Below are 19346 nucleotides of genomic sequence, written 5' to 3'. Positions count from 1 at the left end.
GGACACTAATATATATTTATTGAAAACATGATAAATATTTCTATATGTATGAGAAAGTGAGCTGACTTCCCCTCACTGTCTCCCTACAAAAGGTGTCTTGTGGAGCTAATAGATGATGATCTTGAAGAGCGAATTTGCTCACATGGGCCAAATGTTTCCTCCTGCAGAGTGGGCTGCTTCCCAAAGAATTAGCCCTCCTCGAAATGAATTATTAACCCCAGCGTCCTGGCCAAATTCCCACTTGGATAGCCTAGGAACTGTTCAAAACTTGGAATCTATTGAAATTAGCCTGGCTTGATTGCAGTTTGTGCATTAATCGTGATATAATAGAGTTTCTCTAGAGATCTGAGCATATATTATTCTAATGTGTATAGGCTCACTTTGTCTCTTAGGATTTTTTTTTTTTTTCAGTTTCTTCTTTCTCTCATGAGATATGGTCTAAATTTCTTTACAAGTTTTTGGTTTTGTTTTTTAATTTCCCTGAATAAATGACTGTGAGTTCCTTTTTTTCTTGGGCTTGCCAAACCTTTTTCTCACTTGAATGACTAGTTAGTCTCCTGGTCATTATCACAGCATGTTGCAGACATTAGCCACAGAAGTTTCCAGATCCCCAACTCTCTTGCACAAGTATAGTCTGGGTTAGGGACAAGGTTCATGCAATGAAAATTTTCTAATTTTTCCTTTCAAGTTCCTTCGAGGAGCTCATGTTCTACTGGGAGGCATGCACATATTTTAAAGTTTAAATGAACTGACCTAATGGTGGAACTATTCAAGACTCCCATATTCATTCTAAAATTATGGCTATTAATTTCTTCAGGCAGTTTTGTTAAATGTTTTAAGCCACTTGTCTTGGCCATGAGCAAGCATTATAATGTCACTTGCATTCAGGAGGGACAGAGAGGTATGAGTGTAAACTACTAAATCTTAGGTAAACCTAAAACAAATACCTTAGAAATTCATTGTCTTGCATGGTTTTGATGGCAACTGTAGACCTATATAATTATCAAATCATGCCAACGTCACATGATTATTTTGTTTTGTAAGTTAGTTTTGCTTGCCTTGAGTTAGTATAATCAAATCTTCAATGTAATGGATTATATTATAATGAGTAATATCAGCAGTGTTTTCACATCCTAAGCTCTCTAATTTATGTGAGGAATGATAAAGATTTTGTTAAAAGACATAAAATTATTCCTAGGAAAGAGCTTTATAGATTTTCAGCATAGGGAAAGAAATTGAGAACTCACAGCTTACGTCTTTGCATTTAACTCTTCCTGGATCACAAAAGAGTGCTAAGTCACAAATGCTTCCTGCATTCAGCTCTTTACCTTTATCAAGTGACATGAGACAATGGATATGAACCACACGCACTTAGAACTTCAGCAGCTAATATTAGAAAAATGCTTTGAAAATGACAGATGGAAAGAGCTATAAATGCAATTGCTAATGGATTTATGTGCTTGCTCTCTTTCCTTCCAACCTATTTCTACCAGTATTTTCCAAAAAATTTCCCAGAGCTCCACCTGAAGTATGACCTGATGACACCATAGCACATGTGTTTCCTGAGTTGTTCGAGTGTTTCCAAAATGTATCTACACTTTAAATTCACATATTTATCCACTAGGGTATTAAATTATGGAAAGTGTTACTGCCTTGGAGTGACAGTCATATACTTCTGCCTAGACTATTGTGATAAGTTCTGTGGGGCTTTCTACAGGTTTTCCCCCCTCTTTCTGAGTCAATATGGGCTAATAGAAATATATAATTCCTCATGGAAAAAATCCACTCGCATTTCTAATGTGAAAGTATGCTTGCTTTTAAATCCATAACATGCAGAAATTTCCCCTCCTGTTGTCATCAGCCTCCTCCCAATTAGATGGTTCTAACTACTAATAGGAGAAGGTAGATGCCTAAGACTGATATTTCCCCTGCTTCCCCACGTGCACTTAAAATGAGTGCTTCAGTCTCAGGTCAAACACTGAAAAATACTTATTCCCTTACCAAATATTTATTAAACTATACTTCTCTCCTAGACTTTTTCCTAGAAGCTATGCATATAGCAGCGAACAAAATGCAGAAGTGAAAACAAGTGCTTATTCATAAATACAACAGAATGTTGCATTTGGCATTTCCTATAAACATCTAGATTTTTTCACAAAGAACTTAAAAGAGCATTAGTCCACTAGGGGTATTAATTGCTTTGCAAGAATGTTATTTATCTTATAAAAGGACTCACTTTAGCAAATAGCATACTCCCTTAGTAATTCAACTTACGATATTTCAATTTGCACTTACTTATGTAAAGCACAGTCCAAGTTGAAGTTCACTTGCCGACGGGTTTTAGGCTTACTATAAATTGTTTCCCAAATGTCCAAGGAGTTAAAGAAAGTCGTGTCTCTAGAGAGTGTGGGTCTAGGTTCTATAACATCTTTAGCATTCCATTCACTTAAAACGAAAAAGGAAAATGTGTTCAGGAACTTAAGGAAGAGAAAAGAGAGCCCAACTAGTCAAATGCCGAAGTGCCAATTCCAATCCGTGTTTCTGTGTTGCTCCAGTCACCTGGCTTGTTAAATATCCAGCCCAGGATGTGGCAGCTATCCATCAACATTTGTAGAATTGTGCAAATATTACTGTGATAAAATGCACGTAGGCTTATTCATTCCTTTTGATAGCGTATTCCAGGCCATTTCAAAATTGGCTGGTTAGGTTGGAAAATAGGTTAAGACCTTATAAAATAGTGGTGTATACATTTCTTCCTTAATGTCCTGTTTGTGCCATACACTGTATGAGAATTTTACATGTTCAAATACCTGAACTGAAAAGTCCTTCCTTTAGTTTTCTCCAGGTCACACTTGATACTGAGTGGATACCAATTGCCAGCTGAGACTGTCCAAAGGAGAGTTTGTCAATATAGTTTCCTCTATATCCAGATTAAATCCAAGTCACAGTCATATATTGGGAGTCAGATCATGAGTTGGATGGTGACTTTTATACACATTTTTGGCCTCTTTGAGATAATTTTTTGTTCCTCCGGTTTACCCCTAGCTGAAAACTGCTCTCTTTTACCTCCTATAAGAAAATGTCCTCGTTTAGATAAAGCTTAATCAATACTTCTATGGTATATATTAATACATACAAATAGTACCTTGGATTTGCTTAAAGGATTTTCTGCTAGAGTCTTTCTTCCTTTAGAGTCTAGAGGCCATTTCTGGCTTATTTCTTGCCATGTGGCAATCCTTTAGTGTTCTGCTAACTTAGGGAACTAAACCCACTCAGCTTATGTTGTATGAAGGTATATTTCCAATTACTCAAATAGGAGTATTTAAATTATTTAAGTATTTTCACGATGTATATGATTCAGTCAGTAACACATAAGTAGATAAAAATGCCTTCAAACTTTTCTTCAAACTGCAGTCTGCCCTCTGTATCAGTAGGTTCAACCATCAGTGGATTCAACCAACTACGGATTGAAAATATTCGAAAATAAAAACAATAAAAAATAACAATACAACAATAAAAATAATATAAATGAAAGAAATTCAGTATTACAAGTATTTACATAGCATTTACATTATATTAGGTATTATAAGTAATCTAAACATTATTTAAAGTATACAGTAGGATGGGCATAGGTCAAATGCAAATACTGTACCATTTTATATCAAGGATTTGGGCATCATCCCATTTTGGTATCTGAGGGGCTCCTGGAACCAATCCCCCACAGATACAAGAGACAACTGTACCATATTTCAGATGAAAACGTTACCTTTCTTTTATGGTCAACTGGTCAACTCACTTTGCTCTGAAATATTAATGTTCTTTGCATTAATACTAAACATGGGTCACATTTAAGCTCACCTGCCAAAGACACAATATACCAGGTATCAGAAATACTAGAGGGCTTTGCCCATTACACAGAAAAGCCATTTACTTAACAGGCACCAACGATCAGCATGGATGCTCAACTAATCAAAGCAGATGTTGGTCATACTGGTTCATACCATTTGAATTTAGCTACATTAAAGATTTGTCCTTTGAAAGTTTGATTTTTATGGAGACAGCCATCTTTAAGACTTCTTAAATCTTTGTAAGAAATATTTTCATGCAAAAATAGAATTATTTGTTTCTAAGACTGTAGAGATATACTACTAATTTCTGATACACAAATTAGGAGGAATAAGAGGTAGCTATTGCTTTCTGTAAAATCTTACTACTTAAATGCATTGAAAAAATATGGCCAGTGTAGTAATTTCATATATTCATATTTTAAATATGTCCCTCATTTTTCCTGTTTCTTTTGTCCAAGTTGATGAGCAGACACAAACATAGTAGAGAGGTAATTAGAAGACTACTTTCTGCTGAGATGAACTTGGCTACACAAGCTAAGAGCCCTTTCAGAATATTTTCTGATTTGCTATCCAAATGAGGAAGAAAATAGCCACATTTTACTAGTTAAGTAAGCTATAAACATATATTATCATATAACCTTATTTTTTGCCAAAACGACTTTAAATTTTTGTGTGTGTATTTTCTTTTAGTCCATAAATTTCTAATTTATTTGGATTTATGTGGCACAGCATTCAATTAGGGTGGTAAAAGGTTAAATACTATCAAATGATTTGATATTTTAATATTTAATCACTTTTATCTTGAATGAGTGAATCTTTTGTCAGTAGATATCCAGAGTCATGAAGATATATATATTCATTTTGTTTGGTTATGACATGAATTAGTTTACGATCTTATATATTTAATTACCAGAAGAAATACATTCATAGATATGATGAAAAGACATTCTGAAGGTACTCCATTTACTAATGAGTTGATTTGGTTGATATACAAACTGGAAAACTCACGAAGTGATATTTTTTCATCTGCTCAGAAATACTTTATATTTAAAGTATTCATGTGTTCTGGAGCTTAGGTAAAACAGTAACAGGGCCTGTATATACACAAAGATAGATACTAATCAGTATCTATTTTATCTAATTTGCTCTACATACAAATTGGAAACTCACAAAGTGATTTTTTTCACATGCCAGAAATACTTTATATTTAAAATATTCATGTGTTCTAGAAATTAGGTAACATAGTAACAAGGTCTGTATATGGGAGATAGATAAATGTTGAGGCAGTAACTTGTTCTGTCTCCCTCTTGATTCAGTTTAACTTTCACTACCCAGGCTGCTCTAAAAAAAAGGGAAGGAAAAACAAATTGATAAGATAAAACTGTAGAGAATTCCAAAATAAATACTGTTAACTGACCTTTTTTGACGGCCTGGTAAAGAGTTTTCTTATTATGATTGGTTATTATAGTTGATTGCTTAATTTACTAGTATACTGCTTAACTACAGTAAATACCTGAGTGATAAGCTTGTCTTATTTTGTCGTATTTTGTGAACAGACTGGTGATGCTGTTTCTCACATATTTTAATAAGTCAGATAAATTCCAAAACAGTTTAAGAATATGGGACCATAGTTAAACAAGAAAAAAGCCAAATGTTTTGAGCCCGCCTTTTTAAAAGAGTGTTCGTCTCCGTGTATAATTGTATGCAATGCTCATTTGTATGCAGAAAGAAGCTCTATATATATCAGAAAAAGAAAGATGTTCTGAACTTGGGAACCAAGTTTTTAATACTGGTGTTTTACACCTTAGAGTTTTTGTCTTGGTGAACTTTAGGATGAAAGAATTAATTCTTCTTAAGGGACTGTGTTTCATGATAGCCCCCCTGATTAAAACCTTCTCTATGATAAGGTGCCAAGAAACGATCAGTCACTATTAAGGTTCTCTTTTTAACCACTGCCGTCCATCACAAGAAGTCATTAGTTTATAGCTACTTCCTTCTTGTTTTTATGACTTTTTAGCTTATCATTAACCCCATTCTCTTATCCTGTACTCTGAGATGAGCAAAGAAGATAATATCCACAGCATTTCCATTGCTTACTCTAGAGATAATAACCTTTTTGAAAAAAGATAACCCTCAGTTTCTTTAAACAACCCCTTCCTCTTTCAATCCGTGTTAGCTTTCTCTTGTCAAACTAGACCTTCAGTGTATTTTTACGGTAAATCAGACAAAATTACTCATTGCATAGTCCGTGCAAATAAAATTGGACTAAACATACTGGAATTGTTTATTATAGTTTTTAATGTTGCTTAATAATTCCTTAATATTTATCCCATATTTTTTCACCCAGACATTTTTTCATGCTATTAAAGAAATGTTATAATGGACCAATTGCTAATCCTCATTTCCTTCTGACTTAGTCTCATATAGCACTGTGTCTGGACCTGTTAAAAAGGATTGTTGTCATAAGATTAGATACAAGTATCTCAGTTGTCTAGACATTATATAACTCTCTACCACATACTTCAGATCCTTGTTTTAAAGCAACCCCTTAGTCTACTTAACAAGAAGAAATTAAATGTTAATGAAACATCCCATGCACTTAGTTCTTTTCCACAGCTTCTCTGTGTCCCCATCTGGATTTGCCAATTTCTTCTCAGCCCTGTACCCAAAGTTTTACTCTTGTTTCAAGTCAAAGCTGATTTTCACTATTCCAGGTTTGATGTGGATAAGAAGTTGGTGTTTTTTGCCTCTTTGTCTAATTCCTTAAATCTCCCTTCCCATATACTATCCGGCTTTCATCTCAACTAACTTCCCTTTCTCTAATTTTAAAATAGTATTTTTAGGATGCAAAGAAATCACTTATTTGCATTTTCAAAGTTGATTAAACACACATTTATTGGGTACCTCTTAGATGTCAGGTACGAGACTAGATTCTGGAAGTAAAATTTGGATAGCCAGTCTCTGCTCTCAAAGAGCATATGTATAGTCTAATAAGGGAGATAGACAAATAAGCAAGTATTTGTAATACAGTCTGGCAAATGAGAAAAAGATAGGGTGGCATAAGAATACATAGGGTATGGGTGTTATTAAATAACTTGCAGGATAAAATCTGGATATTGTCATTTATAATTCCTAGGTAGAAATAAGATGTTTCATAAGAAGTGTTCTTTGAGATTATGAGTGTGAAATTTATTCTCAGTGGGAAAATCAAGGACATCCTTAAGAGAGGAGGAGGCCAACTAGGGCTGATCAAGCCATTTTGCTTCAGTAAGCCTCAGTTTTGTTAGGCATAAAATAAGAAGTTTGAATTCGATGACCTCTAATGTCCTTTCCAGTTCTAAAACTCTGATTCTGAGAGTTTTTCTTTTGCATTTCACTGAAAAATCTAAATAGCCTAAACCTGTTTTGAAATCTATTTCAACAAATGACCCATAAAATAAATAAGCACAAAATTCAATTTTTTGGAAAAGTGGTCTGGCTGTAGAACTGAGTGGCCCCATAAAATATTAATTTGGTCATAGTGTGGAAATGTGAAATGATTGTTAAATGAGTCAAGGCCTTATTTGTGGCTTTTGGCTCATTTAGTAAGATTACCCATTAGCCATGTAGGCAGCATAACATGCATGGCCAAGCAGCTCATGGGAGCATCCTAACAAATGTTAAATAAAAATTATCTTTCTCTAGCCTTAGGAATGAATTTCCGTTATTTTCAAAATAAGACTGTGCTCAGCTTTAAAGTCTCAGTCAATAGGAAAACAATTATATTCGCTGTGCTTGAAATTGTGAATCTTATCTGCAAATGTTTTCTAATATGTTTTTCTAATATATTTTTATGCTTTTTTGGAAGTTTAGAGGTAAAATGAGTGTTGTTGGTATCTGACCATCACTTAATTCCATCACTCCTATTCATATAAACTCCCTCTGTACTGTTAGAATATGTATATATGATGTTTCTCCTTGCAGATACAAAAAGTGTTTCTCCTTATCCTAAGACATTTTCCCTTTCAGTAATTAACTAGAGTATCTTAAAAAAAACTCCTTCTCCATTTTTCTATTTCATCTATGTCTTAATAATCATAAATTTAATAACTGTTCTTAAAATCTCTATACAACAATCTATCAGGCTCATTCAGTGTTCCTTTATCTTATCTGCAGAAGAGAGTATATTTTTCTCTTTTCTCTTTTTAATGAGGCCTTCCCACTGTGGCTCTAAGTATCAACCAAATGTGTTAATCTCTTAGGATTTGGCTATTATTAAAATTTTTCAAAGCTTTTTTGAATTTTAAAGGATGTGATTATTATAATTCAATCTATTTACTTCCGTGTAAACGCAAATGGAAATGGATCTTCCTGAAATAGTCACATTTTCTTATACCCAAATATATATCTGGCATTATAAAAAAAAAAACAAACTACTAATTTGAATCTGAAGTCTGTTTCCATGACACCAAACATCTGGATGAAAAGTAAAAAATTCAGTGGATGTTTTCAAATACCCAAATATTGCTAAATGTTCAGTTAAATGACTGTCTGAATCTTTCCATATTTATCTGGGTATTTATGCATAATATATGTGGCACAGCCAGTCCTTTCTATCAGGAAACAGTATCAATTTCAGCACTAATGTATTCAATAATAAGTATGCATTGAGCACCTATTTTGTAGGAAACACTGTACTAAGTGCTGTAGAAAGTTCAAGGTTAAATAATTCTGGAACTCTGCCCTCAAATAATTTGGAGTCCACTGAGGGCTATAATACAAGTGCACATATATACATAAACACAATATGGAGTAAATGAAAAGCACAAGCGAGGAGGAGAGAAAGCGCTGTGAAAATTTGGGGTGTGAGGAGGGACTTCTGGCTTGGAAGAGTTTTCCACTGTTTGGACTGAGCACGATTGATTAGTAGGGCTTGGATGTGCCAGAATGGTGGACATGGAAGGGAATGTTGTGATCACATACCATTGGAAATACACTCTCCTTCAGCAGCTGGGTAAGGGAATTGTGCTGAAACCAAATAACCCTAAATTAGCCAGATGATTGCAGTAGTTTTTGTGTCATTTTGCATTATCATAGCCATTGGTTGCTGTAAGTTTTTTGAGTCTAAATGTGTTTCTCAGGTATTTTGATTAGCAAATTTATGTTCATCTCCCCTAAGAGTTTCAACTTTACATATGAAACATGCTGAAATTTATTCTCTGTGGTCATTTTAAAAAACATCATCAAAATTTCACCTTATCCTTTGCTTTTCCTATTTAGATACAAAATTTTCACAAGTCCATATATATTGTCTGCTTAAGCCTCTATCTTCCAAATTTTCTGGGGTTTTTTTTTTGTTTTTTGTGTTTAGCTGTTGGAATCACAACTCTGATAAACTTTCTTTAAATTCCAAATTTTTGCCTGGGCACAGTGGCTCACGCTTGTATTCCTAGCACTCTAGGAGCCAAGGCAGGAGGATTGCTTGAACTCAGCCTGAACAAGAGCAAGACCCCATCTCTACTGAAACTAGAAAAATCAGCCAGGCATCCTGGTGTGAGCCTGTAGTCCCAGCTCCTTGGGAGGCTGAGGCAGGAGGACCACTGGAGCCCAGGAGTTTGAGGTTGCAGTGAGCTATGATGATACCACTGCACTCTACCCCGGGCAATGGAACAAGACTGTGCCTCAAAAAATATAATTAAATAAATGAAATAAAAATAAATAAATAAATAAATTCCAAATTCTCTAGTTTTTGCTGTGTTTGACCAGAGTCTGTAGGTATAGATTAAAGCAGAATGAGTCATTTATTTTTTTCTTCTTTTCCTTCTTCTTCTTCCTCCTCCTCTTATTCCTCATTCTTTCTCCTTTTTTTTTTTAAACAATAGACAACCATTTTTAGCTGAAAGGGGAAAGGGAATAAACTGAGAAAGGTCCAGATAACCTCAATTGGGCCATGCGTATTGTTCAGAACTAACTTACTGGCTCCAGTGACTGAAAGGTGAAGGGTGGCTAGTTTTAGGTAAAGCTGAAACCGGGTGTAGAAATGACGTCAGGAATCTATTTTCTATCTCTGTTGTCTCTGATTTTGTCTACATTAGCTTCATTCTCAGTCAGGTTCTTCTCATTTGGTGGCAGCAATGGCCATCAGCAACTCCTACACATCCTACACGTCCTACTGACTAACGCCAATAAAAAGAGAACACCTGTGACGGTTCCATGACTAACTCCTGTTAACCTAACTTGGCTTCCATCTTGAATGCAGACTGCATGATGACTTGTGTTGATTGGCTAAACCTGGGTCCCTTAAGCACCCCTGAGCATGTCTGTAAAGTGAAATCAGGGCACTATTACCAAAAGAAAGGGGAAATGGTACTTCAGTAAAAAACATTAATGTTAGAATGGGAAAGTCCTCCGCTAAATGTCAGGCAAGCAGGTGATGTGGTTAACCCAACTCTTACCAAGGTCTATTTATATGACCTCATGTATATCACTTAGTCCTGTGAGCCTTGGTTTCCTCATCTACATAAATTAGGTCTATGGCCAAGGTCTGTCTAAAAACCTTTTGACTCTAATATTTTGTGATTCCGATCTCAAGAGCTAGAGACGAGGATAAACATTCAGAAAATGTAGAGATTTAAATATAGCAACACAAATCAAGAAATACCTCCTGTTTCACGTATAAGTGCTTCAGGTAGAAACAGAAGTTAGGTGGGCAGTGCAATAGCACAGGGTTTTTACTGTATCCCAATACAGTGTTTAGAAGTTCAGACAACTTAAAAGGAGTGTGTGTGTGTGTGTGTGTGTGTGTGTGTATGTGTGTGTGTCAGAGAGTCAGTGAGATTGAGAATTAACCATCACAAATTTTATTATTATATTCTCTCTTGATGTTTTATATCCCATGTACACCTTCGGTGACCTCTTTATTTTACCATTACAGAGACCGTGTCCCAGGCACAGTCTTTGTCGAAGGTGACAGAACTACTGACAAAGCTTGGATGAAAACTTATGTCTATTTTTTTTCATTCTTTCTGCAAATATTGAGAGGTGCTGAGACAGAGTAGGGAGAACATAAAAGTTAAAAATCCCAAGGTTTTACCTTCAGAAAGTTATACTTAATAGAGATGTAAATAAGACATGACAATGAAAAGCTAAAAATTATAAATACCAAGTAATGCTATGGGAATTTGATAGAAAGGAGATTACTTCCCACTACAAGGATGGGATAGGTTTAAAATATCTTTATTATTTCTTATTTTACCTTCAAAACTCAGGAGAAGTATACATCCCATTCATAGCACGGAAATTCTTGTTTATATAATGAAAAGGTATTAAATTAATGGCCATGGAATAAATTTGACATTCCAGGAATATACACTTATTTATCCAGGGGTTAAGTCCTCAGCATGTCTACGTGCACCCCATTCCAGTAAGCATGGCCCTAGGTCAATAAATGACATCTGCCCAATGTGTTTCATTGTCCACATTACAGCAATTGCTTACAGGGTTTCATATATGAGTGGCACCATCAAAATCATGTTCACCTGGATTAACTCTGTAAAATATTTGTCTTGGAGGGGAGCAAGGAAAATGAAATGGTCGTCATCATGATCAGTTTCCAAGTATTTGTTCAAACGGAGATCCTGCCCAACAAGTTACTTGACCGTTTGTCTAAGAGGTTGTATTACGTCATCACAGAAGTGATTTGACAAATTGCACATTGTTCTGTTTTCATAGTACTTATCTAGTCAACTTTATAGACCAGCAAGTGAATCAGACTGATAGAGTAGGAAAGTAACTTAAGAGGCAGAACTGATCCTGGCTGTGTCTTGCTTTAAAAACTATCCAGTGAGAGTTACCACAACACAAAAGTATAAACAGTTAAATGATTATGGTTTATTTAAAAAATATGGAGTGTATAAACTACTTACAATTATAATAAATTAATTATAATTTTTAAATTATATTAGATTTTTAAAATTGTTTGAAACAGTATACACATAGACAATATGAGAGTATATCAATAAAAGGTTTCTACCCCATGCCCTAGACAACATGAACCACAGTGTGTATTTTTCCAGATGTTTTTCTTATACAACAAGCATACATATATGTATATTTAATTTATTTATTTATCAAAAATGGATGGTGTGTATTGTTGTTCTACAACTTACTTTTTTCACTCAATAATATATGGAGACAAGCTTTTCATGAGAACCTTATATTTTATTTAACTATGAGCCAGTTGATAGACATTTAGGTTAATTCTAATTTTTTAGCCTTCCAAATATTACCTTTTCATTCATTGTGCACTTCTAATTTATGAAGTGATTCAGAGTAGCACTTAAAATTTTAAAACATCAGTATAAATCCTTTCAACATAGAATAAAGTTTATGATAAATCATTTTCAGTTTGGACATCATTGGAGAGGGGTTAGTCACAAAAGAAGATGATTATTAGGTGGTTTCACCTGCAAAACTACCCCACTGATGTGTTCTAAGGATATTGTGGGTCTATTTCCATGTATCTGGTAACCAGATTAACCCTGAAAGGAAAAACAGAGGCCTAACCAAAGTCAGTATCTTGAATATAAAGATAATATCTTACTTTCAAATGAATCCTTAGAAGAAAGACAATTTAAAAATATTTTCTATCTGCATTAAGTCGTAAGCCATACATATTTTACTAGCTTTTTGAACAGCTGTCAGTTGATATTCAGAGTAAAAGGATCTTTGTGATTCACTTCTTCTGTTCAACAGTGGCTTTAGAATTATTTTGAGATGTGAAAAACTTTAACCTATTCTGGTTCTTTCTTGATGAAGGGAATCATCATCATCATTATTATGTTACGATACATGCTCTGATGTGTAAGCTGAGCCACCTCTGGGCCACCGGACCAGAGTGAGTTGGCCCCCAACAGTGAGCAGACTAAACTATAGCCTTAGTCCAAAAATATGGAAACTGACAACAAATTATTGCTTGCGGTCTACTTCCAGTTTTCAAGTGCAAACATACCAAAGTTTATTTTAAATCTGAGCCAGTCAGACATTTAGTAATGTACATCAAAGAAGAAGTGAAGGCTTCCCGTGTTTATTATTTCAATATGATGTCTGTTCTAATAAAGCAGAAGAATGCACATGATAGACCATGTAGTAGAAATACTCTAGTTCCACAGTTTGGCCTTAAATATATACATATATTTGTAAATTAATCCAAAACACATTGCTATGGTTCCAGTTCCTCTGAAGCTGATTGTTTTCCACCCCTTTTTTAATTTTAGAAATATAGTGGCTGACTGCCAGAGCACTTTCAGATAAGCAGTCCACCCTATGTATAAAAGGGGCATGGAATCACGAATGTTCAAAAACCACAGACCGTTATTTAAATAAGTTAAAGTTATTATGGTCTTCCCTATTAATTAAAAAAAGGCCATCTGTGCAAGGTGAATTTTGGTAAGGTACCAATTTTTTTAATGATTGTGGATGGAATTTGCGACTGCTTTCATGGTGAAAGTACAGCTCAGGGATTCCCAAGATAAAATGCACTGTTTATGTAATTCTGTGATCTTCAACTAAATTCCTAATAAAACACTGGAAAGAATTCTTGTTGTTCAATCAGAATTTACAATCAAACTGGAAGGAACTGGCTCTCCAGTAGCATCCCCTTTCCATTCTTCTACTTTCTTAACATCCTAAACCTTTATTACATCTAAGCCGTCTCTCTCTCTTTCTCTCTCTCTCTCTCCCTCTCTTTCTCTCTGTCACACACACACACCCTGTAACCCACATTTTGTCAGAACTGTTTTGGGCAAGTGCATCACAACAGTGAGCAAGACTAAATACACAAAAGAGATTGAAAACTCTGCGTAAAGAAACAGTACAGTGGAAGACATCACCAGTGCATTGCCAATGCAGATCTAGACTCTCTTGTGATGCATCCTTATTTTCATTTTAGTTTTTGCAATTCGAAAAATTTATTTCCATTGGGCAAATAACCTATAAACGTAGGCTCTCGAAATCTTAGAGGGACGAAAAATCAGAAGGTGCTCCTCCCTTGAATTTGGCAGGAAAATACCATGATGAGGATTTTTTGGATTTTTTTCGTCATTTCCCCCCCCTCCCCGACCCACCACCAGTGTTTTCAGTCAATTAAAATTTGTACTCTAGGCCTTTTCCAGTTTGAAGCCACACCAGCGTCAGTGATGAGCAATCCTTCTTGTTTGTGCAGTCATTCATTATCTCCATTACCAAAAGGAGAATAGAGGACAATTACATTGTTTGGACGAATCAGAGTGTTAGGAGGAGTATTTGTCATGGTGGCAGAGTGCAGCACCTGACAGGCTAGGATTGATGGCCAGGAATGAGTGTGAGTGGCCAAAGCAGCCTCATAGGATGCAAATTACTGACTGTGGATTCCAATTTATCCTGTTCATTTTTCTTGCCCGTGCTGAAGACCATTAGTGGTTTTTGAAGCAGTGAAGGGGTCATTACTAATGTGGGTAGGCTCGAAGCAGGAGGGGGAAAGGAGGGGAAAAGCCTTCTGTAATTACACAGCTTTCAGGAACAGGCTGGAGGCCCTAGCCAAAAAAGTGTCAACACCTCGCAATCAGAAAAATTTATTTTCATTTTATGCTTAACCCATATTAACTCAACATTATCATCTTTCTTTGTTAACATTTGCAGAATATTAAAAGCCTGGCTTCTATATTAATACAAATCTAGTTAACCCCTTTTGCTATACAGGGGATTTTGTTTAACCTAATGGCATTTGGGTTTGCTAATAAGTAATTGTGCACATTTTGGATAATGTATGCTATTATAGAAGATGAAATACCTGAAGAATAAAATCTCAGATGATTGAAAAACATTCACTTTCTCAAATACTGGAATGATTAGAATGCTCTGAATGGAATACTTTGTTGTTCCTAATGTCACCCTTTAATAATGTTGATGGGAAATATTTATTACCGGAGGCTTTCTAGTTTATGAATGACTTTGACATGCTGGATAAAAGTTTACTTTTTTGTTTAAGAAAGCCAGTGAATTTAGAGCAGGGACCTATTTAACAGACATGTTTCATAATTATGTACATGCCAGTACAGTGTCTTTTAAAGTAAATGTGCAAATCTAAAATAACAATCCTTGATATCAGAGTGAGACAGGAAAGTGGACTGATAATGGGAGAACTGTTTATTATAAATGTTGGTGAATTTCGATGGGAAGTAAAAAATTAAATAAACTGAAACCTATGGCTTCATTCTCTTATTGCCATACTTTAAGGTAAAATATAAAATTTCTCTATGAAGCGTTGCACATAATTGACTCCTTCTGATGTGTGGTCATTGTATGTGGCCCTGCTAACCCAGAGCAGTAACCAGTACAAATGAAAGACTCTTCCACTATCCCATAAAGGAGTCGACATAAATACACTGTAAGTAAACTATGTTGTCATTCAGTCAGTTGCCATGGCTTCCACGAATAGTTGTGATTATATACTATCTCACTTCTAAACTTTTACTGTCAGTAACCTCAGATAACTAGGAAATAGTGATTATATTGAGCCATCTCACAAAGATAACTTAGAAGAAGGGCTTTATGTAGGTTTTCTAGGAAGCAAAGTAAAATGGGCCTGAAACCAGCTCCCTTAGTACAAGAGAAAGGATTGTAGATAACCAAAATTCTGACGCCATCACAAAAGTGCTTTACATCCCCAACTGATTGAAGAAATGGAGTAATTTAAAGATCTTGCTTTTTACTGCTGGCCCTGCAGAGTGTGGCAGCAACATGAGGCTGCTAATACAGGTTTCTAGATTCTTGTCCCTGCCCATATTTGTCAACACATGATAAAAAAGATGTGAGTAGGAAAATCAAGCCATAGACTAAAGAAATCACCGAAGGTGGTTTCATTCTTAGAAGTAAGTGACTCTTTCTTAACTTCTGATACATCTTTTAAAACATTTGTTTTTTCATTAGCATCCGTACCCTTCCGAAGAGCAGAAGAAACAGTTAGCGCAAGACACAGGACTTACAATCCTCCAAGTAAACAACTGGTGAGTGACCCAAAAATCAATGTCTTTCTCCCATGGCTAAAATGAGATTTCTAAATAATTGTTTTCTCTTTTTGTTTCTAAAACAATTGAAGCTGAGGAGGATAACTTCTGTGTTTCTACCTTGAGGAGTGAAAGTAGTGATTAGGGAGAGGGAAATGGTTTTTGTAAGATTTATTCCTTTTCTCTTTCTCTCTCCCTCTTTCTTTTCTTTTCTTCTCTGTCACTCTTCTTCACCTCACTTGTCCCATCTCTGGTGCTTTAAAATTCTGAGATGGAACCACAAATTCTGTTCAGGTCGTTCCTGTTGAAAACAGTTACACTGTGTGTTTTTCCAGAGTCCTCGCAAGGAGTTATCAGTTCCGGGAGGGATTCTTTTGTCTGGGCTTTGAGTGGTGAGATAGATACAGGCTTTTTAGTATCTCCTAGTAGAAATTTATTTACCCTAATTTTTTTTTTAAATAGGAAAAAAGGTTTTTCTATTTTTAGCTTTGTGATTTCGTCGATTACTCCTGTGGTGGTGGATGGACCATCCACCCTTTGTACACGGCTTAGAGGGTAACTGAGGAAAAGGAGGGGCAGCGGATTAAATAAAATGATCACAGTGGCCAAGAAATGATATAGGAATTACTTATCAAAATACTGGCCCAGGTTTTATCAGCAGCTTAATTTTGTTCAGTACATTCTTGGGGTGATGTTCAGATTAATTGAACTGACAGTTCTCTTTCAAAATTCAGGGAAAGTATTTGCACGGATTTCAGGCCTTATACAAACTTAATTACATGGAACTCCATTTTATCATTCTAATTCCATGTAGCAGAGGTTGTATTTACAAATGAGAAGTCTCTGCCTTTATTCACAGCTTTCCTTAATATATTTATCAAAGCAGGTTCATTTACAAAGTGCTCTATCTGTGGGATACAGGCAGGCAGACATTAACAAAGCTTTTAGGTTTATCAGGCTCGCTGCCTGATGAGCTACCCGAGGGTCAATTGATTTTGTGGTTCTGTGATTCATTTTTTTCTCATTTTTCTAGGATCACAATGAGAGACATGCTTGGAGAATTAGCCAGTTTGTCTGCCTTATCTGTCAGGCAATTTTTTTTTTCCCAGGGAAGTCAAGCTACTTAAATTGGCCACAGGAACTGCCGTTATCTGACTTTAATGCACCCTATAGTGTGGATAGCATTTCAATTACACCAGTAACCAAAGCTTAGCTGCAGCCCTTTTCATGCCTAGTGCTGTACAGAAAGTGATGTGCCTACCTACAGAAGCAGAAAATTGAGTTGCCTTGCTTCTGTCAGGGTGATTAATGCAGAAATAAACTGCTAACCTGAAAAGAAAGGCAGAAAGAAAGGATAGACAATACAGACTTGAATTCACTTTAATTTTCTTCTAAAGATTGGAACTATGTACATTTAAAGATACCCTTTAGACCAAAAACTTGAAATAAAAGCTATAATCTCCAGAGGGGGATGTGTATGTGATTCTATGTTGATATGAGCTTCATAGTGTAAATATATATAATATATGTAAACATATATTCTCATTTATGTTCCTAGCACAAGTTATCAGTGGTCCGAAACAATAAAATAAATGCATTCAGTGTGAACTATAGGAGACTTGTTTGCTCTACATGTCGTTTTATAGCATACTGATTACCAGACTGAACTACTACATATACAGTGGTCTTCAATACAGTTAACATTGTTTTAGAATCAGAATTTTTGTACATTTTGGGCAATCCAGGGAGGTCGTGATGGGAATTTCTGAGAAAAATGAAATATTTCTATGCTGATATTTAGCGTTGACATTGGATCTTGTTCTTTTTGAAAGTGCTGTGCCATGTCAGCCATTACCTGTACTTTTTGATGTAGTCATTACATTTGAAGAGTGAAGAATTTTTATTATCTGAAGGCCTGCGTCTAAAGACCAGCATTTCCCACAATTAGACACCTGGCTGGAATCTGGAAAGAGCACCTTTCCTTTCTGAATTCCACTGAGCCCCAAGGCATGTACAAGGAGTTCAATCGGTGTGATATTTTAGGTTTCTTGTTTCTCTATTATTTGAGCCATATTTGCCATAGAATGCCAAGGGTTAGGATGTGACAGTCTGTCAAACAGCATACTTTCCATAATACGGTATAAACGTTGACACCTACATCTCTACAAAATAAGTCCATCTTCCTAATTTTCACACTTCCTTCTGAAAAATCCTATAATCCTGCCCTCGGGTCCAATTCTTAGTTAACAGCTACCGTCACTTTGGTAATAAGGTGTGACTCGTGACTATAGTACAGCAAATACCTCTATAAAGACTACCAAGAATTTAGTATCTGGACTGAATTTCTAAGGATTTCAAAAAGAAATTTAAAAGAGAACACCACTTATTTTAATACATTTTGAACCTGCCCAATGCCCTGATGAAGTCAGCTTCAAAACAGAGAAAGCTATTCAATCTAATTTCAAAGGCAGCATAGTCACTGTTCTTAACTACAAAGTAATGAGTAAGAAAGATGAGAGGAGTGGACTAAAAACCATTTCTCCAGGCCCTGAGAGCTCTCAGTCAAAAAGCACGAGAAATCAGAGCGTAGTTCCTAAACCTTAAACTCATCAGTCAGCTATACTCGGAAATAAAACCCACTTCTCTGATTGACGCCAGGACTTTAGGCTTGTGTGCTGCAAGGTTTGCATCCAAAGAGGTAGAGTAGAATAGAAAGCCTACAAATCAGACAATCATGGAAGACTTGCTGTTCCAGTTCTGCTTCTCACTTACCTTTTAAAACAGAAAGGCCATGTAAGGTCAAGGTTAGTTAAGCACATGCTGTACAATAACATCTATAGTAATAAGCAATGGAACACGGCTCCACACGCACTTGATGGGAGCAGTAAGCAATAAAAACAGACCTGTTAAGATCAGTCGGTAATGATGAACTTTAGAACAAATAAGGGAAAAGGAAGTTTAGGAGGCAATTAAGAGAATTAAAGATGTGTTGTGTCTTAGCAGACAATGCAAGAAGTAATCTTAGTGGGCATTTCCAATGTATTTACAGTAGGGAGTATGCAAAAAGTGATGATGCAACCAAATCAAAATGCGATTTCAGGAAAGGAGTGGAATTTATGGCACTAAGTCATTTTTTCTACAATTAGTTCTCAGAAGTCCATAAATAATCAATCACCCAATTAAGACTTTGTTTTTTAAAACATGATAGCCATATCTTCAATGTGTGCACTGCCAAAGCTAATCACAATTGGTAAGACTGGTTTTGTAGGCTGGCTAGTTTGTGGAGAGTCAAATCAACTGCAAAACAACCACAGTGCATGCATTAGGAGAGAGGAATAGCAAAGAATCGAATATCCTCAGCCTGAATACCCTCCTCACAGTGCAGAAGCAAACATGGTGTAATTTGACTGAATACTGATTAAAGTTGTAAGGGTAACATAGCATGGTGGGTAAGCACTCAGGCTCAGGAATCAGA

General features: G+C 35.7%; 1 protein-coding gene across 9 annotated transcripts in view; it reads left to right on the top strand.

The window, feature by feature from the left end:
- Positions 1-19346, top strand: part of MEIS2 (Meis homeobox 2) — a 206736-nt gene that overhangs the window by 132998 nt on the left and 54392 nt on the right. For all 9 annotated transcript variants that reach the window (XM_012649484.1, XM_012649479.1, XM_012649478.1 and 6 more), the window contains exon 9: positions 15795-15871. In XM_012649484.1, coding sequence (XP_012504938.1) covers positions 15795-15871 — 77 coding nt within the window. The remainder of the gene's footprint in view (positions 1-15794; positions 15872-19346) is intronic.

The sequence above is a fragment of the Propithecus coquereli genome, unplaced genomic scaffold (genome assembly GCF_000956105.1).
Source record: "Propithecus coquereli isolate 6110/MARCELLA unplaced genomic scaffold, Pcoq_1.0 Scaffold3, whole genome shotgun sequence".
Taxonomy (NCBI): Eukaryota; Metazoa; Chordata; class Mammalia; order Primates; family Indriidae; genus Propithecus; species Propithecus coquereli.
This window is presented reverse-complemented; position numbering and strand designations above follow the sequence as displayed.